Here is a 26157-nt window from a genome sequence, read left to right as displayed (position 1 = left end):
ATATTTACAAAAGTCTACCTAAAGGATTTGATTACAAGTCCCTCAAAAAAACAAAAACAGAAAAAACTTCATGGTAACTTGATTATCGAAACTTTTAAGATGTTTATAAATTTTCAGCCAACCTAAAACATGTTACTTTTAAGTCGGCTGCAAAACCATCATAAAGTGTTTCACATACTAATTTTCAGCTTTGGATCCAGTTTTTGCACTAATGTCAGAACATTTAAGATCATCGATTTTAGACCAACTTGGCTCCAACGATAAAATGAAGCTTCACAATATCAGAGAATAAATAATGTGGACCTTAATGGATCCATCACATACAATGATCTTTTAGGCAAGTGTAGTTCTTGAAAAGGAAAAAGAAAGTGAAGGAAAGTTAAAGAAATGTAAGAAGATTAAGAGAAACATGCAATACAAGCGGATAAGAGATGACAGAAAAAAGAAAAACTAAGCAACACAAACAATACTTACAATAAATATAATGAAACTTAAGATATTCTAAAACATAAAGAACAGACAAGACTTTGAAAAAGTGACTAAAGAATGAAAGAGATAAATTTCACTTTAAACATTACAACTTGTACTGTATCATCCTGTAAAACGCTAATTAATTACAACATACCGATCTCAATGACTCGATCCCAAGATGGGAGAAGACTGGTGTTGATTATGATTTCCCCATACTATACACATAATTGAAAACTCAGTGGCCTGTGTACTGTAGATGCAATGCAGTGTGGATCAAGCATGATTACTTCAGTAGAGGACCAGATGTCTAAACTTCATCAGTCCGGCATCACAAACTTTAAACTTGAGATCCAAAAACCAAGTCACGTAAGGAAGCCAAAGGTGAACTGTAACCATGCACTACACTGTCTCTCCAGAAAGCGACTCCTGTCATAATTTCATAAAAATGTTATGGCTCTTGCTAATGAGTGCCCTAAGGGCACTCTTTAAAGATTCCTAATTAAGAAACTATTCATTGAAAAAGTCTAATACTTCAATTTCCGATGCTTTGAATGCACAAGTTTCCATAAAAACCTACTATCTCAAGTCTTTAAAGAGTGCCCTTAAGGCACTCGTTAGCATTTTCCAAATGTTATATACTACTTTTATCAGACAGCCATTTCAGCAGTATTTTATTAATAATATAAAGGCAGATTGTGCAATTTCGTGTATAACATCTTTGAGATTTGAGTTTCACATACTCAACGCAAAAGCTAGCCTAAGAGGCGAGAATCGCCAAACCCTTATAAGGACTATTTTGACAAACATCTCTACTCTGGTTGATGTGCGATCTCAGTATTCCTACAAATTGATTGTGAAGACAAAAAATGTATCCAATTCAAAATACCTCTTAGGTCAGCTATTGATTTGCCAAATCAAATATTCAACAGAAATAAGTATTTCGTATATAAATTAGATAATATGATTGCTCAAGAGGATTATTCAAAACCGACATTTCGGTGGGTTAATTTGGATTATCAAAAAATAAAAAAGATTGCTCAAGAGGATAACCTATCCATGAGACCAAAGCGACAGTTGCTGCCAAGAAGAATTCCTTGCTGATAATGTTCAAACTGGAACGAAAACACAACATCAGTTTAGAGATGATTCTAAATTTTGCTAGAGAGCACCAGACCCAAAATGCAGATGAAAACTGGACTTGTGTTCACTTACAGGAATAGGCATGCAAGATTCCCATATCCATAGAATATGGTAGCCCACGATGAACCAGTGAACCTACAATCATAGTTAAATCGGTAACGTATTAGAAACAATTTCAGAAAATTGCAACACAACATTTAGAAATAGAAAACAATGCAACAGAAAACATGAGTATACGCACACACACATATACACACAATAAAACAATATTTATTTAAAAAATAATGCCATATATTTTTTAAATTGAACCACCACCCACCATGACAATTTGAGTAACACCTCATTTTCTACATGTTACTGTGACCAAACTATTCTACAACAAACTTATTCAAAAAAAATAAAAAAATTATTCTGCAACAAACATGCCAAAAAAAAAAAAAAAACTAATCTACAACAAGGATTTAACCATAACGGGTGTTGTAAGTAACTCAGGAAATTTTCATGCGAATGGCAAAAACAACAACTTGCGTGAATAATGTGACGAATTTGCAACAGTCAAAGGCTACACTATAACACTGCTTTGAGATTTAATGAAAATTTGGTATTGCTGTCATTTTTTATCAATAGAAGAAAGTGAATTACCACATGAAATCTCGAATGAATAAAGCACGTGGAAGCATGAGTCCATTTCCAAGCATTGCAAGCAACATAGAAAAAGCAGACAAGCCTTTCATGTTCTCAGGATTGAGAAAATTTGTCCACTAGAAAACAAAAAATGGGTCATAAGAAAAAAATGCATAGGGGATAAAAGATGAATTACACTGCTCTTAAAGCCACAAAATCATTCATCATATATAACGTTTACCATCTGAGAAACAGGCATCCACATGAAGAGTAACGTAGCAGTCCATCCAGATATTCCACCAACAAATTTAACACCTTTCTCAGAAAGTTTTCCAGTTCTTGCCTGTAAGTAAACGAAAATGAAAGTGAAAACCTATTTCTCTGCTTCAATTCCATCCGACCTAATCTAGAAACAAGACATGGAATCCAAATTTCTTGGTTTAGTTAACAAATACACATTAAAATATAGTGTGTGTTTGGTTGTGCGGTGACGAAAATTGATTTTGATAGAATTGATTTTGTCAAATTGATTTTGGTTAAAAGTGAGTTGAATATAAAGTGATTTATGTTTGGATACTTCAAAACATAAGTGATTTTTATGAAAACTGGTGTTTGAATATTTTGCATTAGAATTGCTTTTGGATGTGTGAAAGACTAAAATGGGTTTTAACATGTGTGTGAAAATAAAAGTTATGAGCTATGTGCAATTAAATTCAAGGGCAAAAGAGAAAAATTGATTGAAGCAAAAATCCACGGTGAGAGAATTGATTTCAACAAGCTAGGAATTTGAGCTTCTTCAAAATTGATTCTGAAAAGTAAAATACATGCTGGCTGCACAGAAGTGTAGAAGAACCAAACACCATAAAATTGATTTTGAAAGAGTAGACTCACGTTTTGGCTGTTGCACCGGGCAACCAAACATATACATAATAGTTAATCGCATATTATCATCATCCTCTTTTGCATAAGTTGTTGAATTAAGTACTTTTTTTAAGAAGCTAAATTAGCCCACCCAAATTGGCACCGCGGAGAATCAAACTTGAGACCTTGAGGAGGAGCATACTCCAAAATCCCAAGCCAATACCACCAGGCCAACTTAAGTGGGTTTGGTGAATTAAGTACTTAAATGAAAATTCAGGAAATATATTAAGTTATGTGTTTAATATTGGTACGATAGGGCTAATAAGATATAACAATTTGAAGGTGGGAAATATGAATTCATTGACATTTTTGAGGTTTGTCAAATGCGACAAACAAATATAGTTTCGTTATAATTTTCTTCCACTGATTCACAACGGGTACAGTATTTGTAATGGGTATGAATACATGTCCATTTTATCATGCAACCCGGACTAAGTTCTGAGAAATAATCAAATATAACCCAAAGGAAATAAGAAGATTACCATGGTAACAGCCAAGACAGCTATGACAAAGGAAATGGTACCAGGCAAGATGCTGTTAGGTAGATAGGGGACAAATGTAGACCACATTATCTGTATGCAGAATGAAAATTGGGAAATGCGAGTTAGGAAATCGGTAACAACGTCTAATTTTACTAATACTAGACTGGGAGAAGGAAAGCACTATTACTTGAGGAAGCACCGATAAACCCCCAACTGTAATGAAATCTTCCCAAAAGCGCCAGATTCCAGCATTTAGTAAGCCAAAGTAATTCATGAAATTCAGAAAAAGACCTGACACTACAACAACTGAAGTTGCTAAAAAGTATGGCAAAGGCATGGATTCCGCTAAAGCCAACTGAACAATGACCACATATGTTGAAATTACACCAAGTGTCTGCACTACCATTGCTTCCTTTTCTCTCTTCTTGGCAAAGTATGAAAGTAGTGACAGGTTTCCAAGCAAACTAGTAAGCATTCCCTGCATTGACACAATCATGTCACTAACGGTCAACCACATTAGGATATAAGAGCAACGCCATGCCATGCATGTTTGATTAAAGTACATAACAAAGAAAAACTAAAAAATTTACACTTTATTATTATGCAAGAGCTTTTGAAACAACAACTCTCATTCAAATGAAGTAAAAATACCATGTGACATCACATTCAAGGTTCTCAAACTAGAGGATCAGCTATTTTTTCAGAGGAACTCAAAAGATCTTGTTAAGATCATGTAATCTCCATAGACACAACTCATAGACTTGTACAAAAAATGAGTTCAAAAGCATCTATCATATCATAATATGTATCTAAACACAATTTAATGAGAAATGATATTTGTACAACCATTTTACTACAACTTTTTGACAACTTTCTCTCTCATACTCACATGATGTTATTATTCTCTCTCTTCTTTTTTCTCTCTCCATTGTTTTTGACCAATCAGAAGAGAGAGAAACAAAGTTGTCACCAAAGTTGTCATTAAATGGATGTACAAATATCATTGCTCCAATTTAATAATCTGCGTAGTAAATATTTTATCAGAAACAAGACAACACCATCAGACCACATCACGTTTTTAAAATGGATGAACAAATCAACTCAATCACAAAACAGGTTCACAACTCATAATAGCAAAAATAAAAAAGAAATTACCAGCCATGGAATAGCAAAAAGAGCAGTGTTATTTCCAGCAATGAGATTTCTGGCATTAAGTAAAATTTGAGGCATTTGAAGTAACAGGAAAGGGAGATTGGCTGCTCCAGAGAATTTTGATGTAAGTGAATCCCATTGCTCATAGTCATATCTTCTTTCATTTCCCTTCAAACAAAACAAAACAAAATGTGATTAAATTCTTCAATTATTGTGAGTGTGAGTGTGAGTGTGAGTGAGTGTAGGTACGTACCTGGTGAGGTGGATCAGAATGAAGAGCATTGAGAATAAAATTGGGTCGGCGTAAGAGACGGTATTGCGTCGGGAGAGAAATGTGATTTTGATTTTGATGAAGGCGAGTTGAAGAAGAAGAAGAAGTGGGATATTTGTGTGGTAATAGAAGATTACGGTGTTGATGTTGACTCAAGTGTTGATGAATTTGAAGATGAGGAGGAGAAGAAGCATAGCAGGACTTGGCCATGACCATGACTATCAGTGGGTTATTATTAATTGCATTGAATTCAATGGATGCTGTTTGTTATTTGTGGAGTTGAGTGCGACTGTCGAGAACAGCAATTGGATTGGACGGTGGTAAATGTGCGTATCCCCCATAGTACACGTGGTTTGGATTCACTCTTGATATTTGCATCCTTTACCGCTCCATTTCCTCCTTCAAAACGTTAACTCCCACATGGACACACCTTATGATTCAAGGAATCATTTTTTTTACTCTTCACATTAACCGATGTTCCGGAACAGTGTCTTAAAGATATAAACTGTCATTAGTATCTCCGTGCTTAATTATAAAACTTTTTTGAGAATTTTTTTGTCACCTTTTACTATTTTCAACTACATTAATTATTTTTTTATATAGATGTCACTATTTATTACTCCCTCCGTTCCAAATTGTATAATGTTTTGGACATTTCACACATATTAAGAAATGTAATTAATATTGTGTGGGAAAGTGATATTATTCGTTGTTTTACAAAATTATCCTCAATAAATGATATGGAAAAGATAAATGAAGGAATTGAAAGAAAAGAGGGTAATAAATAGTTAAGGATATAATAGGAAAAGTAACATTAATTTTTCATTGATATTGTAAAGCGACATATAATTTGGGACAAATATTTTTTCCAAAGTGACATATAATTTGGGACGGAGGGAGTATATATTTTTTTCTTCAATCAGCAATAAAAAACATGTTGAAAACATAAACAAACCCCCTCTCTTAAAGGATAAAATTGTAAAAACAATAATAATTACAAACATATTTAATATAAATATTCACTATCTTAATTCCCGTTATTTTTTCCAAAAAGACCTATAATTAGGGCAGAGCTAGGTAGTACATTACTCTTTCCATTTTTTATCATTTGATGTTTCAACTCTTATATTTGTCTGTTTTAGACTAAAAGATTTTTATTTGTTATAATTAAATTCAGATGTAATAAATCAAATGTTACAACTCATTTAATAATTTTGTGGTGTGTTTTTTAACGAGAGTAAACTTGAAAAAAAATATTAAAACATCAAATATTTTGAAATATATTTGAAGTTTTAAGGGAGTATTTTTTAATAAAAACTTACTTAATCAATCCCGCATGTCATCAAAACTATTTTATTAACATGCTAAAGAATATCCTTCAACTAAAATAAATTAAAGATTTTGAGATCGAATTCAACTCAAAAATACAACAACATTAAATATTTTGAGTTTTGAAAAAAGAAATATTTGGAGTGAGAGTTTTATGTTTATTGTTGTCCCACTTTGCTAGAGGATTAATCTTGTATTATTTATATTTATATTTATTTTGAGGGTGTTCATTGTGGGTGAGTAGTGATGAGCGGTGGTAGATACCGTGTTTACAGTATTTTTTTTTTTTTTTTTGAGTCTGTTTTAGGTGGTGATGTATTTTGGTGGGTTTATCTTCAGATTTTTTTTAGGTGGGTTATGGTGTACCGTCTATATGCGGCACCATTTGTATCTTGTTTCGTCCATACCATGCGTCTTGCGAGGATGACGTTTAATAATATTTGCCGATAAAAAAAAAAAAAAAAACTTAAGTAGGTCATCTTATACCTACCATTCTTTTTAAGGTTGTACTAACAAGTGTCCTAAGGACATTGTTTAAGGATTCCACTCCAAGAAATTTTATCTTGAAAACATAAGTCAAACACATGTAAAAGTAATAATTACACAAGTTTTTATACAAAAAAAAAAAAAAAAAATACTTTCTCCGTCCATTAATACTTGACACAGTTGACCTTATTACGAATGTCAATGCATAATTTTGAGCTTAAATATCTTGAATAATATATTAGGAAAAATTATGAAAATTTGATATTTTGAAAATACTCATCGAGACGAATCTAACGACATCTTATATGATGTTATTTATCTTTGTATATTAGTTGAAAAATACTGTCAAAGTCAATTAGGTCAAAATTAAAAATATTCCAAATGGATCAGGTATTAAGGGACGGAGGGAGTACTATTTTTGGTTGTTTAAACAATGTTCAAGTACATTTGTTAGCATTTCCCTTCTTTTTAAAGCATGTACCTGACCGTTTGATCTAAATAAGCTTATATAAAACCATAGAATTCTCACTAATGAGTCTCTCTCTCTCCTTAAACGCTTCTGCTTGCATCTTTGCTCTCTACACAATTGTCTCCATCTAACCATCACCGTTCAACGATGTCGACGATTCTCCGACGTTTCGCTCCCTTCATGAATCTTTTCTCACATGCGATACTGTAATAATTTTATTATTAATGATTTTGAATGTGATTTTGGTTACCGTTGAATGATTTTCAATTTATTATAGTTTATTTATTTCAGGACCCTAAAGGTGGTTTGATGTGTTACAAGCATACTCTTGGACGAGGATGTTGTTCTTCCCAAGAAACTGTTCCATACGATTGTATTATTATCCATTCTTGCTACAACCACATGTCAACTATAGTGGCTCGCTTTTCTGCTTCATGATCTTAGAGTTACTACCCGATTCAAAAGATGTTGAGATATGCCAAGTGTTAATTAAAGTCTCACATTAGATAGAAGAGTTGAGGTTGAGAAGACCCATATGATTGCTCTTAGTACGATATTATGATCAAACCTAGTGAGGCTCCACTCATGGTCCAACAATAAATGGTATGCATGCTTCAAATGTAAAATAGTTGCCTTCCACACCTTGCGAGGGGTGATAAGCTTGTAGTAGGGATAAGTGTGGCTCAAATGAAGTTTCCAATTAGTAGAGATAGTTAGATTTATAACTAACTCATCCTAGCTATAATCATTACTTGCCTCTATGTATAAGGCATCGTGTAACGACTAATACGTAAATTCCAAAATTCCACTTCTACACACAAACTATGTTTCTTTTCTTCTTCTCCAGAAAAACTCATAATAATGAGAAGAAAAAGGAAGCAGTCTATTGAGAAGTTCATAGATATTTAACACCTAACACCTCAAAGTGATACTTTAGTAGATAGACATAAAAGTAAATGTTAAATGCTATTCATACTATAAACATAATTGTATCTAGCTCATGAAACTCCTCTTGATACAAGTCTTCCTAGGAAACAGACGCCTCATAATTTTGGAATAGAAAGTTGAGATCTATAAAATTAATCCTTCAACATTTTTGATAAAACATAATTACTCCAAAAGACAATATTTTCAGGGGGTTTATGAACTTCAATCTTCCCTTATATAGTCTTCTCTCGTCTATTTTCATCAGGAAGTCAAATTTCTAGGTACATACTTCCTTTCTGTTCTGTATATATACATGTCTCTATGATGAGTCCATCATATCAATATTTCAAAAGCATGGCTTCCATCTCCCTCTTCCTTGCGGCATGTTTTAGTTTCTCCAATGCAACAAGTCCAACTTGCCTTACTCTTTCTCTCGACAAACCTATCCTGTAGGAATAACATAAGAGTCAACACAGAATTTGAATGAAAACTAGTGCAGTTAGTGTGACACTTTCAAGCTTAATAAGTGCAATATCAATTTGTGAAGAAAACTAGACTACTCCATCAAATGTACATTCTGAACACGTGAGGTATGTAAAAAGTTATGCTATGGATGAATCAGATAAGGTCCTAGTGAATCGCCAATTTAGTATTTGAAATTCTAGGTGACAATTTAGTCTTATGAAATTAACGAAATTCTAAAATGATCTCTAAAATAAAATTAAAAAATCTCTATCACGTTAGTTTCTCTAACATAATATCAAGGACTAAATTGGCACCTAAGTAAAAGAAAATTTCCAATTTCATGAATCATTTTGAAATTTCGTTAATTTTATGACCAAATAAAAAAATTGTCTAACACTTACAATTTCATGGATAAAATTGGCAATTCACCCAATAAGATGATGTATTGTCGTATAATTTTACTTGGCAAGGACATTGTATAAAAGAAGTAACAAAATGTCACGGTTGAACTCACCGTTTACTAATGTCTTCCCATGTAAGACATTCTTTATCCAATCCATAATAAAGACGAATAATTTCTCTCTCTCGTTCCACAAGGGTCAGATTAATGAGTCTGTTCACTTCTTCCTGTAAATATTTACAAATGGTATTAATATTTATGCAAGTTTAGAACATAAAATGCTGCAATTTAAATTTCGTGACTCATAAAACAGTTAAGTTGTTATATCAACATTATTATTTTGGTGTAGGTGTACAATATATTATTATGCTGCCTTTTTTGCTCATTCAGCATTTTTCATATTATTTGGCACTCTCACGAGAAGAATCCTCTCATGGTTTCAGGAATCAACAACAACAACCAAGTCTTCTCTCACCAAGTGATATTGATTATATGCACGTATCAATGCCATAAAGTTCAGCTATGTATCAGGCCTGATTGTTTTTATAAAACAAAAGTATGTTTAATATAATTTGTGGCTTCAAAATCACCCATTTCTAATACATCAACTTTGATGTTTATTATCATCAAGATGTCATAACATACTTCACCGTTAAATTTACACACATAATTAGAGAAGGTTTGATATAAAGAGCATTGCAAGATAAAAGGCATTCAAACAATCTTCTGCTTTTCAGCAATGAAATGTTTATGCTTTGCAATCAAGACATGTTTAATTCAGATATTTTGCTTATTACCTTTAGAGCCCACTCATCTACTACATTCCATGGGATGTTCTCATTTTGTTTATCTGCAATAAACTGTGAGCAAAAAGATGAAAAGAATGAGACAGTTGATATTTTTGGGAAAAATACAAAGGAAAAGGCAAAGAAGAAAGATGTAAATCCAATGATCTTCCTTGATGGACTTGTAGAAAAAGTATTAAGCAAAACTTACGCTATGATGAGTGTCTCCTGGAAGACCATTCAGAGAGGGGAATGCTTCCCTATCTAAGGAGAAAACTTTGCTTGTAGCCTGCAATATGTATATAAACACTTTAAATAAATGAAGAATAGTCAATAAGATATTACATTAAGTGTAAGTGGATTGTGTAACTCTCATTGATTTTGTTACCTCAGTAGCATTTCTGACTTTCCTTTGAGACATATTAAGGCTTTTTGCAATTCTCTACAAAATAAGGGAACAGGCGAATCATTTTTTTGAAACAGTGATACAGATTGCAGTTGCTTTATTGTTATACATTTAGCTGACTTACATCAATAGTTGGAGTGATGCCTCTCTCTTCGAGTTTATACTCTGCATTGCGGATCAGAGATAACCTCTCATGCAAATGAGCGGGCAATCTTAATGTTCTTGAATTCTCAACTAGAGCTCTTGAAACACCCTGTCAGCATAATTATTTAGTGACGGTGGTTTGACAAATTTGAATTGCAAAATACCCTTGCACAGATTTCTGAAAACACAATTATGTAGTATTCCGAAACTAATGAAAACAAAAACAAGAAAAAATGGTGCACAAAGTTCATTCTCTTCATCTAAAATTATTACTACAGAAAAATTATTTATGAGTAAAAGTGAGTTACTGATTTATTGAAGAAATTATAGCTCAAAATGGACTGCAATGATGATTATAAAATAGAAGCTATATGGTAAAAAATTGAAACAAAAGTATTTTAAAGAAACTATTTTAGGAGATTTCGCGAAAGTATTTTCCCGTCCATTGGTGAATTTACGACAATTAATGTTTAAAAGAGCACCAGTAGAAGGATGTCTGATCACAAGCCATACAAAAACCAGGTTTGGAAAATTCTTATAGAACTGTAAACCTTACCTGTCGTATCCACCAATAAACATAAGTTGAAATCTTGAACCCTTTTGAAGAATCAAACTTCTCAATCCCACGAAGTAGTCCAATCAAGCCACCCTATAGAAAAAGCAATGTGAGTGCGGAGTGTTTGTCAACAGAGGAAGAAACAAAGTTAAGAAGATATGAAGTTAAAACAAGGATATCTTTATAATCACCTGAACAAGGTCACCCATTTCAGCACCCATATTATCATATCTTTGAGCAATCGACAAAACTAAGCGAACATTGCTCATAGTTAACTTTTCTCTTGCTAAAGAGCACTCTATTATTTTAGCTCGTAGATCAGCTCGAGAAATCTTCAACGAAGTTGCAACTTGATCATCGGAAGGTTCACTTCCTAATCTTTCCTTCAGTCTGAAATTCAAGTAATAAGATTTACAAATAGTGTGATTCAGCTACTGTTCTCTTCAATGTAAAACCACAAGAAAAGAAGTCAATTTACAAAATTATCTGGCGGAATTCCCTCAAACGATATAAGATACATAAAGTAACATGGAGAATGTGATTTTTCATTATAAAAGACAACTATTTTGTTGAAATTTATATGAAGTGTAATAAATGCTTAATTATTTTTATAACTTTTTCCCCATATTACATCCTAATGCAATTATTTCATTGTCTACCACCAGCAATATATTTTTGGAATGAAGGCTAAAACCAATGTGAGACAAATATTTGATTTCATTATTTAAACACAGTGAAATATATTTAAATTAGTTGCTCATTATATTATCCATAAACTAAAAAAGAAAACTACGTCTTCAACATTGACTTTCGAGGAGCAGTAGAGTCGTAAAATCAGCGAAGAAATTGCAAAGAAAAGTTGTTCTTGCTGAGAATGATAGAACCCTTGTTTACTTATGATAATAATAATGATTAATCTAATTCCTCATTCAGTTGTAGGATTAATAGACATGATTGATCATTCACGTGTAATGCTTTAGTAACAAAATTTCTTTTCAAATAATCCAAAGATTGCTTAACTTAATGCATTCTTTCAAGTATATTCATCATTCTTATGAATCACAATTATGAAAACCAACAATGCAGGCAATTAATTACCTGGATTTATGCTCATCTAAAGAAAGGCCAGCTTTAATTTTCTCCGATAGCTTTACAACTTCAGCATGAGAGAGCAATTCGTCACACACGACACCTTTCACATATCCCTTCAAACGGTTTTGAATAAGTTCGGGACTGATTGTAGACCTCAGCTGCATCACTGCAGAACCACTTTTAGCAGCAACCTTCCTCTTGGTTGTCATTCTTCTTTGCCTTGCAGACACTCCAGAACAAGTCACCGATACCTTCCTCCGGATCTTTTCTCTCCTCGAATTCTCACTCAACACTTTCCTTTCAAACGAAAGACTCCATTGCTTTTCCAACATTGACTTCTGCAGCAAAAGAAGTGAATCCAATGAATAATCCATGTCAGAGCTTTCAACCTCAAAGTCATTAGAATTGTATCCCTGAAACCATTGTTCCGAATCAGCTTGCGCGCTATCGACAACGTGTTCCTTAAGTGCCTTGATAGACTGATTCTTCCTTTCTGGTGGAAAAGTTGGAGTGTATTTTGATGATTTCTTTGCAACTATTACAGATTTTGAAGGAGGAAGTTGATACTGTGTGGAACCAAAGTCACATGCATGAGAAAACTTTTCTATAATATCTGAATAATGATAAGATGAACTCAATAGCCTCTTTCCTCCACTTAATCCAATAACTGCTGCAGTAGCCATTATTATACCATCAATTTTTCCTATTATACTATAAATCAACTGAACCTATTTCTTTCAGAAACTTCCCAAGTTCTGATAAACAAAAAGCAAAGAAATTATTAATAAAATTAACAATTATTAAAAATACAACAAGAGGGTTTTAGCTAAAGTTTCAAATTTTAATTGAAAGAAGTACAAAAGCTAAAAACAAAGCAAATGGTATATGATATTGCTTGCTGTGGGTGGAACATACCTTAAAAAATTGCAACTATGCAAAAATGTATAGTTTAGAACTTTTAGAACCACTGAATAAGCTATCCAGCTGCACACTGGAAAAAACCTTCTTGCTGCTAGCTATTACTAGATTTTATTTTTTTTATTTTTTTTCTGCTTTTTATTATTTATTATTAATATAGAGTGGAAGTTAAATTTGGTTAGGGGAAAGAAGAGATGAAAGGAAAAATTAAATTAAATAGAAAAGGAGAAAAATGAATAGATAAAGATATGGAAAGAAGAGATGTTATTGGTTGAAACAGATATGGGGACCGGAGTTGAGTGGTGTGTGATGCATAGTGTTTCTCTGCTCTCTTTGTTCCACGTTCCCTTTGGATTCCACATTATTCTTTTATGTTTCATATAACTGTTTTTTTTTTTTTTTTTTAATAATGAATTAATGCTTTCTTTTTTAGGGTGGGTAATCCCTATTTTTGTTTATTCTATGGGATAGATCATAGATTATTTTTCTTTTAGGAAATGCTAACTTTGCCCTTAAGATATAAGATAAAGATATTAAAATAGAATTAAATGATAAATATTACTACCTCTGTTCGTTTTTAATTGTCATATTTTGACATTTTACATAAACCAAGACAATCAACAATTGATATTACTTTTGATGCAATAAGCTATACTTTTATTATAATGACCTTATTCATTTAATATTCAATTTCATATATTTCTCTCTCCGCAATAAATAACTAAGGACAATATTGGTAAAACAACATTTAATGTTGCATTGAACTTTAAAAGTGACAATTAAATAGAAACAAATTTTTTCTCCAAAAGTGACACTTAAAAAGGAACGGAAGGAATATATTGATAATATAAATTTTTAATCTTTTAAGGTTATGAATGCACAATTTTCGAGGTTAAATTTTTACGTTTAATTTCTTATCTTATGTCCTTAAGGGACAAGATCCTTTTTCTTTTGTGTGTGGAAAACTTATTTCAAATCTTATGTCATTTTATCTATCTATCGAGAAAATATTATGTTAGCATTTATTTTAATTTATTTTCTTACTCGGAGATAGCATTTAGTTATAGAAGATTTGAATTCTATATATTTTTTAAAATAATATTCGATAATCATAATTAGACAAAAACAAAATTAACAATCTATTTTTGAATAACAAAGGAATATTATTAATCAAAAAGAGTATGGGTATTGGGTCACAACAAGATCACAAAAAGGAGTTGGAATTTGGATGCATGACGTAATCTGTCTTTCTCGTGCACCCTCTAAAATACTTTTTTTTTTCTTTTTAAAAACCACCCTTCAAAATACAAGTTTTATATCTGATCGGATTGTATAATACAATCATTTGTATACTATTTCGGATTATATAATACGAATCCCCTAAAAACTCATAAGATCGTGTGTTTTGCCATTAGAATTACTATGAGCCTCGACAACTTCTATCATGTAATCTACCCAAAACATAAGCCTTTGATGAAGTGTGGAGGGGACACATTCACTTATGTATATCTAATCTCTGTCGAGGATGACAAAATACGAAAGCATTCAGTCTATTGCAAAGAAAGCATATATCACCTCCTTTATAGCTACTAATACATCAGTTATTAGCATCCATATTACGTTAAATATCACACCCATGAAGCTAGCCATTTTCATATTAGTAGGGACTAAGTCTTCCATGTTTTTACCCAGCTTCTTAAGAGTTGTAAGTGACACATTCACAAAGACTCGACTAAACATATTACGATTGATGGAAGCCTTGATGAATAAAAGCTTAAGATGTTTAGTTCTTCGAACATCATACCTTATGATGTCCTGTCTTTTTTGGCCTAGGTGGCTCATTCAACATCCTAACCAAACACGTCGATTCCAACTCCTTTAATTATAGATTATGTCCTTAGAATTCGAAATGACTTATTCCAATGATGTCAATATCTGCCATGATGCTATCAATATCATCATTGAACGGTATATCTAGCACTAAATATTGTATCTAATTTGGATGCATGTCATATTTTTCCTCCCACGACTCTAGAAAGTTAGTTGATGCAATCATTGTTTCGTACTCAACTATCTCCAGAGAAGTTGCCAATGTAATCGTCTTCGACAATTGATTATGTCTCTGGTTTATGACTGCCTATATTTTTTAAGCCAACAACCCTATATGCGATTGGTGAGATAGTTTCTCCTAGTTTTTCAGTAAGAACAACCTTTCATGTAGGGAAGCTTTAAAAATGTCTAGAAAAGCTTCATCTAAGGCTTTAGATACTTCAGGTGATGAAACTTCTTTCTTTCCCACATCTTGGACTATAGTTATTAATCGTATCACCTGTTGCATTTTCAACATAGAATGTTTCCTCTGTTGTCTTCTCCTTTGTATCCTGGTGAGATTTGTTGTCTTGCTATCTCCTATTTTTCATGAAGGATCATCTTTTAGGGATATCATCTCCCCATTATCCTTGACCGTAATCTTCAAGGAGGTTAGGCTTTCTTACATGTGGTCTTAGTCGGCCTTTCTTCCTCCCATTAGGAAAAACATCCTCACTTATATGAGGTAAGATCAGCTCTCAATTTCTCATTGAATCAACCTAACTTTTCCCCTGGTCTTAATGGACGAATCGAGAATCTGAATAGTGATGTACTCTTCTACCGAATCATGGGTAACTTACCCTATCAGGCTATCACCGACCTGCCCCCTTAGTAAGGGGAGTTTTATAACGAACATCTAAGATATCTCTTAGGTCCATTATGCCTCAGAAGGGTAAAACAGTATAAATACCAAGCTAGATAAAACCCCAACCTATCACTTCCACAAATTATTGTAGCTAAGATCTTAGCTCATAAATAGTTGACATGGTTTATACTATTGTCCTCATTGCAAATACACTCTTTACTCAACATCTCAATGTTACTATTGTTTAAAGAACCCACGAAAACAAATTTTGTTTTAAAAAATATAAGTCAAACACATGTAAAAATTATAATTACGCAATTTTTCTATGTAAAATGATCATTTTTAATTGTTTAAACTATACTCTAAAAACACTTCTTAGTATTTTCCTTAAATTATACTACCTCTTATTTTTTTGAATTTTGTTTGGAACTCAATTCCTTAAATGAGATGATAACGATACCTTCATTGTTTTTTTTTTTTCTTCGCAAAATTGCAGTTTTTGTCCTTTAACTTAATTTCATATAACATTTTCATCCTTTATTTTCTTTTTCTCGATCTGTCCTTTATGTTATAATCAGGTAACACCTTCGTCATTAATATTTTTTTCCCGATTTAATCCTTGATATTATTAAATGTCAACATTGTATAATTTTATGGGATTTTTCAATGAAATCTCGGTTTCTATCTTTGTATGATAAATATTTAGGTTTGTTTATGAGTTTGATGAATTTTTTATAAGTTTTATTTTTAGTTTTGTGATATGATTTTTATAGAAAAAAATAGCAACTATGTTGACATTTTCTAACATAAAAGATTAAGTCAAGGTAAAAAGGAAAAAAAAAAAAAAAAACGCAAATGTTACTTAACTATAACATAAATGATTAAATCGGAAAAAAAAAAGATGACAAAAGTGTTACTGAAACTAAAAGTGTATTTAATTTGATAAACAGTATGTACCCGACATGACAACACGAAATATAACAACACACACAAAGCAGAACAACGTATCAAATGTATTTTGTAGTTAATGGACGAAAATTACAATTTTGTCTTGGCTTTTCTTTCTTTATGAGGGATACCTTACCTTCGGCTCTCTGTTGACCCTTTTTGTTGCTCAATCATTTTCTTTGTTATTGCATATATCAACCTTTGTTCTCTTGTTTCCCACGAATTATGAAGGAAATAAAATGAGAAATAATTTTTGGAAGAAAAATTAAAAATTTTGCAATATGTTTTTATATTATAGTATTGTAATATCTGATATAATAATAGTATTCAAATTAATTTGCATGGTTTTATATAAGGTTTATAATAATAGTATTCAAATTAATTTTTCAATGCACGTAACCTCTGCTTTTAGTATTGACAGTAAGAAAAACAAATGCAGAACATAAAGCAAAATAAAGGAATGACACTCAGACACGTGTTAAAGTTAGAAGCCAAAAAATAAATTTCAAAAATGAGGATTTTATATAATCTGGCTCCATAAAACAGATACGATGAGTTGTGTGTATGTGACTTATATGTCAATTGCAGCAAGAAGAACTGAAGCCAAAGGTCTAAGGGTAAATTATTGTTTTTCTGTCACTACTAAGTATTAACAATGGTGTATGCCATATGCCTTATGCCTTAGATAGCCTGCATCTCCAAAGTAATGTGCTCATTGTTGTCAGCTGAGGATGTTTCAGGGATTTCCTTTTCGTCATTAGACTTCATCTCTTGAATGGGAGGAGGATTTACAATGGTCATTTCTGAAAAAACGTTGTCTGAGAGTCGTCCCTTCATCTCCCTGTGCTCCTGACACAAGGCGCACCAGTGCAAGCAGCAGTGCACACAACATGCATTACAAGGTGAATTCTGCAATCATAACAAGGTTCAAGAATAAAAAATCATGTATAAATGTTGTTTTACATGAACAGAATTTAACCCTTTTGTAGCATTCTCTATTCCAATTATGGCCATTGCCCAGGTTGGTAGGTTCCACCTTAAAATGGGAAGAATGAAACCACTTTTTTTCCGTCTAATAGTCATGTATTGATGCAAAGTATTCACTGTTGTTCAACAATGACTAATGTCTGCCAGGAAATTGGACAGCATACAAGGTGGGTAACCCCCTCCCAATCATTAAAAGTAGTCGGGATTCAAACCCTTAACTAGAATGAAACCTCTCGCACAGCATAGATGGACCCATACTCAGAAACCGATTCAATGAAATCATCAATGAAGTTTAAGAGTTTCATACGAAAAAAGGAAAGAACAGCCAGGCAATTACATTAGATAATAGCGAAGATGTAATGTAACACAAAGTTAGCACTAGTCTTAAAACGTTGGTAGAAAATGAAAACACCAAATTTTGTTCAGGATTTTATAGTAAGATAATAAGATTACAGACCAGCAAGCCACCATTGTTTCCTTCATAGTAGTCAATCCCGGATATTGGTTCGTAGCAGCCGACCCCAAAACTGGGATAGCGGGATAGGGTATAGCAGTATGACAAACAGCGGTCACCGATATTTGATCATTTTTTGGACAAATTATATGAATAATTCCATAAAGCATAAACAAACTTATATATTTCTCAACAAAAATAAACTTATATTTAATATAAAATTAAATATAACACTCAAATCTCATGAGACATTCATAAATCAAAACACCGAAAAGCAAAAGACTGAGGAACAAATAAAAAAATAATAAAACAAGAGAAACCATAAGATAGAAGATAGAAGAGTGTATTTCGCGGCACAGGTGAGAAGAGAGAAAAAGTTGAAAAATGTTGGCGTTTACGAAATCCTCAAAATGTCCTAAAAAATGTTTTAAAAATACGGTCAATTTGAAAATTTCCTACTAAAATCAAATAACGGCTGAAGTGGCCGCTATTTGATTATGCGCCGCTACGACGATTACCGTAGCGGTTCGTCGCCGCTACGCTACGCACGGCCACTATTGACTACTATGGTTTCCTTTATAATTAAAAAATTAGTTCGAAAAATGCACACATAATTTCCAATTAAAAAATGTCTTGTCACCACATAATTTTCGTCAGACAGAAAATAAAAGTACATTTGGAGTAGAACAGGATCCTGCAGGACACAAATTTTAAAATCAACCAATTCTATACTCTTAATCTGAAGCATATATTTTTCAGTAGAGGGGTATCTTTTTTTTTTAACAGCCAAATATATATAAAGAACTGAAATCCACTCAAGACGAAACGAACGGGATAACGTAACCGTTACAATACAAACACAACCAACGCACAGCCGTAGCCAAGTGCTCCCAAACAACAACAAAAGGCATAACCCAAGCACCAAAAACAACATAAAAACCCTCGCAAAAGATCACCAAGGTACTCTAACTAAGCATTCTCTAGGATTCCAACACCATTCATTAGAGGGGTATCTGATTCCATCTTTAATGCAACTACTTGTCATAATGAAAACAATTTAAAGCACATGTACCTTTAAGTGATATTTCTTCTGTAAGGATTGCCGAACTTGACCAGTGTGAATGCCACACATCCACCACGTAAAAAATAAACCCTCACAAATGAGGCATGTTGTCCCTGGGTCAATGCCAGAGATGAAGGAAGTTGCAATTACAGTTGCTATAGCCACAGAAATGCCACCTTCAACAAAAATGGCATGACAAATGCATGGTGTAGTCCAAGGAGTGTTCTCCCTCAAGCTCTCTACATTGCGCCCAAATAATACACAAGGACAAAACAGTCCAGTCAAGCCTGCAATGAAAGATGAAAGAATGTAAAAGGATGCAATATTCTACTGTAGTATGTACAATGTCACTGCAATATATAAATCAAGTACAATATGTGAGCTATTAACATACAGCTTTCACGGTCTTCTACACATGCAAAGATACCAGTCATCCAAGGTTCATCTGCAGGAGGTGCATAGCTTTCAGGTAATGGTTGCCTACATTCAGCGCACTTGCGGACAGCCAACTGCAAAGTATCAAAGTTCATAATCAAAGACTTATCTGTTAGCGCATACTTACAATCTATCAAAATCTCAAATATGTAACCAAGGTTTTATATTGCTTTGGTTCATTAAGTGAGGTTTTTACATTGAAGAGAGAACAAAAGTAAACAATGATTCTATGTTAACTTGAATCATTAAGTGAATTTCTAGGTGTACATACTAACTAAGCACGGATTTCCTCTCTTTATTCTTCCGTGCAAGTTTTAGAAGCAACCATATCAACTAGTAATGAAACCAAAATCTGTCTTCCTACGAATATCCTAAGCATAAAAAATTTGATAAGAAAAAGGGACAAAAACAACAGTCAAGATGATCAATGAACTTGACCGTGTGCTCTATCTAGAATGGCACAAACTTGTTCAACACTCTCCCTAAATGATGAATTTCAGAGTAGCAATCAAATTGAGAGGCCACAAATGCATTTCTGCAGTCACGTAGTTGAGTGATATAGAAGACAATTTGTTTGATTCATCCAAGTACCGCGTGCGTGACTGACAGACAGCATTTGAAGAAGCTAAATTAGCCCAACCAAATTGACACTGTGTTAATCAAACTTAAAACCTTGAGGAGGAGCGCACCCCCAGATCCTCAGCCAATACCACCAGGCCAACCCAAGTGGGTTTCCACGTTCACATTGTATTCATAAAAAATAAAAAACAATCTTGATACAATTATTCAACCAATTGAATTTTCAATGTCAACAACCAGCCAGTAAGAGAGAGAGAGATCTGGGAAATAAAAGAAGAGAAATTAAGCATACCTGAGGAACATCAATAGGTTGATTGAGTTCACCGGGAATGATATCTTCTTGAACAGTGGTTTGATGATCTTTGGTTAGCTTCACGTAACGCGATTGATTATTGTTTTCTTCCATCTAACAAACAACAACAACAAAGATTTACGATAATGAAATGACTCAGTGAGAGAAAGAAAAGATAAAGACAAGATCGAGAGGATATACGGTCACCTCACCTCACCTTAGTTGACGACGTTGAAATCAGATTGTATCGGAAATTTAGGAGAAAGCCAAAATGTGAGTGAGTGTGACAAAGAAATGAAATGAGAAAGAAAGGAAGCAATGTTTGTTTCTTACCAGTCAACAGTCAACTTTATTATGCTTACGTCACTACGTGCAAGGATTTCGGGTTGCTGGGTGACCCATTTAACACTTCATTTTAAATTTTCATCATTAGTATTTTAATTTATTTGTCCCCTGTTTTTGTCAAGTAGTCTAGTGGTTAGAATCCACCTTTTTTTAAGGTGAATAAATGGGGTGTTTGAGTTCGAACCCTAACCTTTGCATATGCATGTCCCTGCCAACGGAATTATGCTCACGGGGACCTATTTATTAATTAGTTTATGTATTTATCATAATTTTTGTATGAGGTTTTATCATTGATAAATAAATAAAAAATGAAACAATTATTTGTCAATAATAAAATCTGATCGTACCTGATCAGAAGGTGACTGCAGTAACGTGAAACTCATCAACTCTAAAATAAACAATAAATAACCTTCTCTTTGAATTTCCAAAATAGTAAATTTTACATCAAAAATATACTATTCCTAATAGCAAGGCTCTTGGCTTTTTTTCTACCTAAGACTACACCTAGCTGGTCAAAGTTCTGGATGCTTGTGAAAAGTTTTCTCAACAAGGCTGATACCAGTGTCGGAATATATCAAGCCTCCGAATATGCGCCACCGTTTTACTTGCGTCTTCATCTACTAAATCACTTTGCCTCCCCGACGTCACTACCAAGGAGGAAAGACGGATTGACGGTCATCTGTCCAAAAGTAAGGGTCATCTCCAACTAACAAACATAGTACAAATATGCATGCATATATAAATTTACAAAAAAAAAGATAACCAAATAAATAAATAGACCGTACAAGACACATTACTCAGTTCCATAATCACCACACCTCGCCTTAAGTTACAACCTGACTAAAATGCGTTAATTCTTATTGGTCAGTCTATATGTAAATGCTCATGATCCGGATTTCACCTCTAAACGGAGCCAAATGTCCCACCATTGGACAATATACCCCACGATTGGACAATACCCCACCATTGGATAATAACTCCTAAAAATTCGATGTTCAGTATCCCACCATTGGGCATTATTCTGAATCACCTAATGCATATGAATCGCCACTACCCGACCGTTGGGTAGTAACTCCTAAAACTCGATGGTCAGTGCCCCATCATTGCGCATTTGTCTGAGTCATCTAATGCATGAATGTCTCCTTAAATACCCCACCGTTGGATAATCTCCTTAAAAACAAAAGTCTAGTATCCCACCTTTGGATATAGTTTTGAATCACCATTATAGTTACTTGTTATTCACCCATAAAAAAAAATAGTATTCATGTTAAAACAACACAACACAATAATAACACATGATATTCATGCCAAAACAACACCACCAAAATAATTATCACAACACAAATATAAAACACATAATCCTTCATTTCAAAATAGCACCACCAAAATAATTATCACAACACAGTTATATATACATATACACGTACGGAAACGCGTGGAGTGATGCCCTTACCTTTACAACAACAATCCTTAAACTCCTCAAACAACGGTTTTTGTTCCACTACATCCATACTTTCACAATTAAATGTTTACTAGGTTAGTTTTAAATCTCAGTTACGCCCTAATTATCACTCAAGGCTTAGATTCTACTAAAGAATAACTCACTACAACTTACTTATTTCCTTTTTGACACGACACAGTTTCAACTTATTTTAACATGTATAATTCATTTTCCTCTAGTCGAACATGAACCTCTTCCATATGTTTCTAGTAATTTCTAATAGTTAAGAAAATAAATTCAACTCATTTGAATACTTGATTTTATGTTTTCAGGCTACATTAAATTGGTTCACGGCACTAGTGTACGTATCACCCTATATACTATATATTGATCAAAATCCTATCATTTCTACCACAAGAATATCTTCTCTATGTTGCAAGATCCTAAATAAAATAACTTCTAGAACTTAACACTTTATATCGATCAATAAGGTTTGCTTCTACTATTAAGAAACTTTGAAAGAGTGAAAAGATTCATTCACTTGAAAATGTGTTACAGCAATGTATTTATACAATAGAGAATTGTACTTGCTAATATGAATTGTACTACAAGAAAGTACACGTTGTACTACACTATCTAAGTTGCTTGTACCAAAAACTTTGAAGGAATTTATGTCAGGTAAAGAATCATAAAGAAGTTGATAAGGAGATTTTTGTTTAAGAAGAGGGGTAGGCACTCTATTTATTAAGAAAACAGCATGAATAACAGCATATGACCAAATTTTTTTTGGAAGTTTAGATTGGAAAAGTAAAGCTCTAGCAACATTAAGGATATGTTGATGCTTTCTTTCAACTCTACCATTTTGTTGGGGAGTTTCAACACATGATTTTTGGTGTATGATTCCCTTAGAAGCATAAAATTCAGGGATTAAAAACTCAGGACCATTGTCAGATCTTATGTACTTGGGAGTAATTTGATAATGAGTATGGATCAATGTGACAAATTTTTTGACATGATTTGAGACTTCTGATTTATTTTTGAGCAGAATGACCCATAAAAATCTACTAAAATCATCAACAATGGTGAGAAAATATTTGTGTCCATGAACACTAGTAACATAAAGAGGACCCCAAATATCAAAATGCAATAGTTCAAATTTAGATGAAGCAATAGAGGTACTCAAATTGTAGGGTAATTTTCTTTGTTTGGCAAAATGACAAATGTCACAAACAGCTTTATTATCAATAGTAATTGAGGAGTACAAACTATGCATCATGGACAATCTTTGATTAGACAAATGTCCTAATCTAAAGTGCCAGATTGCATTAGAAGGAATACTAGAAACATTATTATTGGAAGAAACAGAATTACAAGACATTTTATTAGTAGGAGAAACAGCAGAAGAAATGAAGTGAGCCTGAGGTGAAGCAGGAGCAAAAGGATGCAATCTATAAAGACCATCACAGAGATTACCCAAACCAATCATCTTCTGTGTTTTCACATCCTGTATCACACATGTATTGGGCAAAAAATGAACATGATAAGGTAATGATTGACAAATTTTAGAAACTGATATGAGATTAACTTTGAAGGAAGGAGAATATAAGACATGTGTGATGTGAAAATGAGGTGAAAAGACAACAGTGCCAACATATTGAACAATAACAGATGAACCATTTGGCAAATTTACACAGATAGGTTTAATTCTATAATAAGAATGAAATAAATGTAATGAGGAAGAAATATGTTCATTAGCTCCAGAATCAATTAGCCAATGATCAGAAGGAACATGCAGAGAGCAAGAAAAAATGGTGTTTATACCTGAAGTGAAATCAATTGAAGAAGGGAAGGATGTAGCAACATGATTGGTGCTGGCAGGGTTAGGAGAAGTTGCTGAAGGCACCAAAGATGATTGCTGTAGCAAGGATACAAGATGAACATATTGCTCTTGTGTCAAACCAATTTGAGAAGAAGAAGAAGTTCCTTCACTAGAGGTATAAGAATCCACAGCATGCTCAGAAGTAACAACATTTGAAGAAGCAGTAGGTTTATTTGCATTAGGAAAACCATGCTTGAGATAGCAATACTCCACAGTATGATTGTTTCTGTGACAAAAGGTACAATACCTAGAATTGTTTTTGGATTGAGATGTACCAGAAGATTTACCACGCAGAAATGGCTTTCTTGCATCTGAAGCATTAACCAAAATACTAGAATCTTCATTTGAAGCTAGTGAAGTAGGTGGGATAATGTTGCTTTCTTCTTGAATCACCATAGAATATACTTTGTTGATAGAAGGAAGAGGATCCATAAGAAGAACTTGAGTTTTTACAACTGAAAAGCTATCATTCAAACCAGTAAGAAATTGAATAACTTGATCTTCCATTCTGAAATCACGAGCAGCACGCATGGATTCACAACGGCAAGGATAAGGACAAGTACACATAGGCATAGGACAATGAGAATTAAGTTCCTCCCAAAGAGATTTTATCTCTGTGAAGTAATCAAGAACAGATTTATCACCTTGTTTCAAATTATTAATGGAAGAACGTAGTGAAGCAACACGAATACGATCAACCTTAGAAAAACGCTCTTGTCATTCAATCCAGACATCAATGGCGTATTCATGGAATACAATAGTTTGAGCAATTTGAGGAGAAACAAAATTAATAATCCAAGAAAGAATGAGATTATTACAACGTTCCCAAGCAGTACGATTCAAGTCATCCATTGGAGGAATTGGAACAGATCCATCGATGAAAACGAATTTGTTCTTCGTCCAAGAGCACGTTTCATAGAACGATTCCATGCAAGATAATTTGGACCAGTGAGAAGTGGTGTAACCGTAACCGAGTTTGGTCCTTCACTAGGATGAACATAGTAAATGGAATCAGTGTTAGGTTGTTGATGAATAATAGGAGCTGCACGAGGTGGCATGGTGAAAAACCAGAAAATTGCAACGAAGAAGATGAAGTGAAAACAGAGTATGAGATGAGAAAAAGCAGAAATCAATCAATTCGCTAAGAAAGCGAAGAAAAGAAGAATCAAGAACAAGAAAAACGAGAAGATCGAGAAGAAGAAGAGAAGAATCACGAAGGATTCAATAAGAAATCAAGGAAAATTGAAGAAAAGTAGAAAGCTTGAAGAACAAGCAACAATGGCGGAAGCAATGAAAACGGATCGTAACTAACTCTCTCATGAAAAGGAGAGAGAAAGAAAAACTGATACCATATTAAGAAACTTTGAAAGAGTGAAAAGATTCATTCACTTGAAAATGTGTTACAGCAATGTATTTATACAATAGAGAATTGTACTTGCTAATATGAATTGTACTACAAGAAAGTACACATTGTACTACACTATCTAAGTTGCTTGTACCATAAGCTTTGTATTTCTATGCCTTTGATCATCAGAATCTGGATTGTGTAATATCTACAACTTAAATTCATCAAGCTAAACATTTTAATAGATCAAAGGTTTACTTTTCTCCGGCCCAATATTTTTCTAGTGAAAGAAGGAAAAAGAATCTAAACTTGAAATGGAATTGTAAAGATTGAGAAAAGAGTGGAATATCTCTTACTTGGTGATGATGAATTTTTTAAAGTGGACTTTAATCTCTCTCGACCCTTCTTCCATCTTCCAAATTGTTCTTCCTGTTGTGAATTCGTTGAGAAAACCACACCAATAAAACTTGATGCCTGGAGCAAATTAATACCAAGTAATCAAATCAAGCAAAAAATAAACAGCAAGAGATAAAAGGAAAAGAGAGAGAAAGAACATAAGAATTTGTTTACCCAGTTCGGTCTAATGATGACCTAGTCTGGGGGAGAGAGCAGCTCTCCAATCCACTATAATGATATGAGTTTCTTTACAAAGAGATACTGACTTACAAGAATCAGTC

The 26157-nt window shown here is 33.3% G+C and overlaps 4 protein-coding genes across 6 annotated transcripts; all 4 read right to left on the bottom strand.

The window, feature by feature from the left end:
* Positions 1–451: 451 nt before the first annotated feature.
* On the bottom strand, positions 452–5375 carry LOC25480543 (maltose excess protein 1, chloroplastic). The gene is made up of 9 exons (XM_013586997.3): positions 5044–5375; positions 4794–4958; positions 3826–4116; positions 3639–3728; positions 2477–2578; positions 2254–2372; positions 1684–1746; positions 1522–1583; positions 452–897 (listed from the first exon to the last, which is right to left on the bottom strand). The coding sequence occupies exons 1-9, from the start codon at positions 5275–5277 to the stop codon at positions 809–811; spliced, it is 1215 nt and encodes a 404-aa protein (XP_013442451.1). The 5' UTR covers positions 5278–5375; the 3' UTR covers positions 452–808.
* Positions 5376–8258: 2883 nt separating this feature from the next.
* LOC25480544 (RNA polymerase sigma factor sigA) lies at positions 8259–13375 on the bottom strand. The gene is made up of 10 exons (XM_013586998.3): positions 13036–13375; positions 12127–12875; positions 11220–11418; positions 11029–11121; positions 10453–10581; positions 10311–10364; positions 10134–10211; positions 9935–9997; positions 9252–9364; positions 8259–8719 (listed from the first exon to the last, which is right to left on the bottom strand). The coding sequence occupies exons 2-10, from the start codon at positions 12801–12803 to the stop codon at positions 8611–8613; spliced, it is 1515 nt and encodes a 504-aa protein (XP_013442452.1). The 5' UTR covers positions 12804–12875; positions 13036–13375; the 3' UTR covers positions 8259–8610.
* A 3763-nt stretch (positions 13376–17138) lies between these two features.
* On the bottom strand, positions 17139–20837 carry LOC25480545 (cell number regulator 6). 3 transcript variants are annotated; one of them, XM_013586999.3, is made up of 5 exons: positions 20688–20837; positions 20471–20584; positions 19559–19673; positions 19174–19451; positions 17139–17569 (listed from the first exon to the last, which is right to left on the bottom strand). In XM_013586999.3, exons 2-5 carry the CDS (start codon positions 20582–20584, stop codon positions 17342–17344), a joined length of 735 nt encoding a protein of 244 aa, XP_013442453.1. In that variant the 5' UTR covers positions 20688–20837; the 3' UTR covers positions 17139–17341. The 3 variants fall into 3 exon arrangements, with proteins under 3 accessions (XP_013442453.1, XP_024630252.1, XP_039689683.1); XM_024774484.2 differs by having other exon boundaries at positions 20683–20835; XM_039833749.1 differs by having other exon boundaries at positions 20678–20785.
* A 2632-nt stretch (positions 20838–23469) lies between these two features.
* On the bottom strand, positions 23470–24877 carry LOC120579857 (uncharacterized). The gene is made up of 2 exons (XM_039832565.1): positions 24078–24877; positions 23470–23760 (listed from the first exon to the last, which is right to left on the bottom strand). Exons 1-2 carry the CDS (start codon positions 24706–24708, stop codon positions 23726–23728), a joined length of 666 nt encoding a protein of 221 aa, XP_039688499.1. The 5' UTR covers positions 24709–24877; the 3' UTR covers positions 23470–23725.
* Positions 24878–26157: the final 1280 nt, after the last annotated feature.

The sequence above is a fragment of the Medicago truncatula genome, chromosome 4, assembly GCF_003473485.1.
Source record: "Medicago truncatula cultivar Jemalong A17 chromosome 4, MtrunA17r5.0-ANR, whole genome shotgun sequence".
NCBI lineage: Eukaryota > Viridiplantae > Streptophyta > Magnoliopsida > Fabales > Fabaceae > Medicago > Medicago truncatula.
The sequence above is the reverse complement of the archived record's forward strand: the minus strand, read 5'-3'. Positions and strand labels throughout refer to the sequence as shown.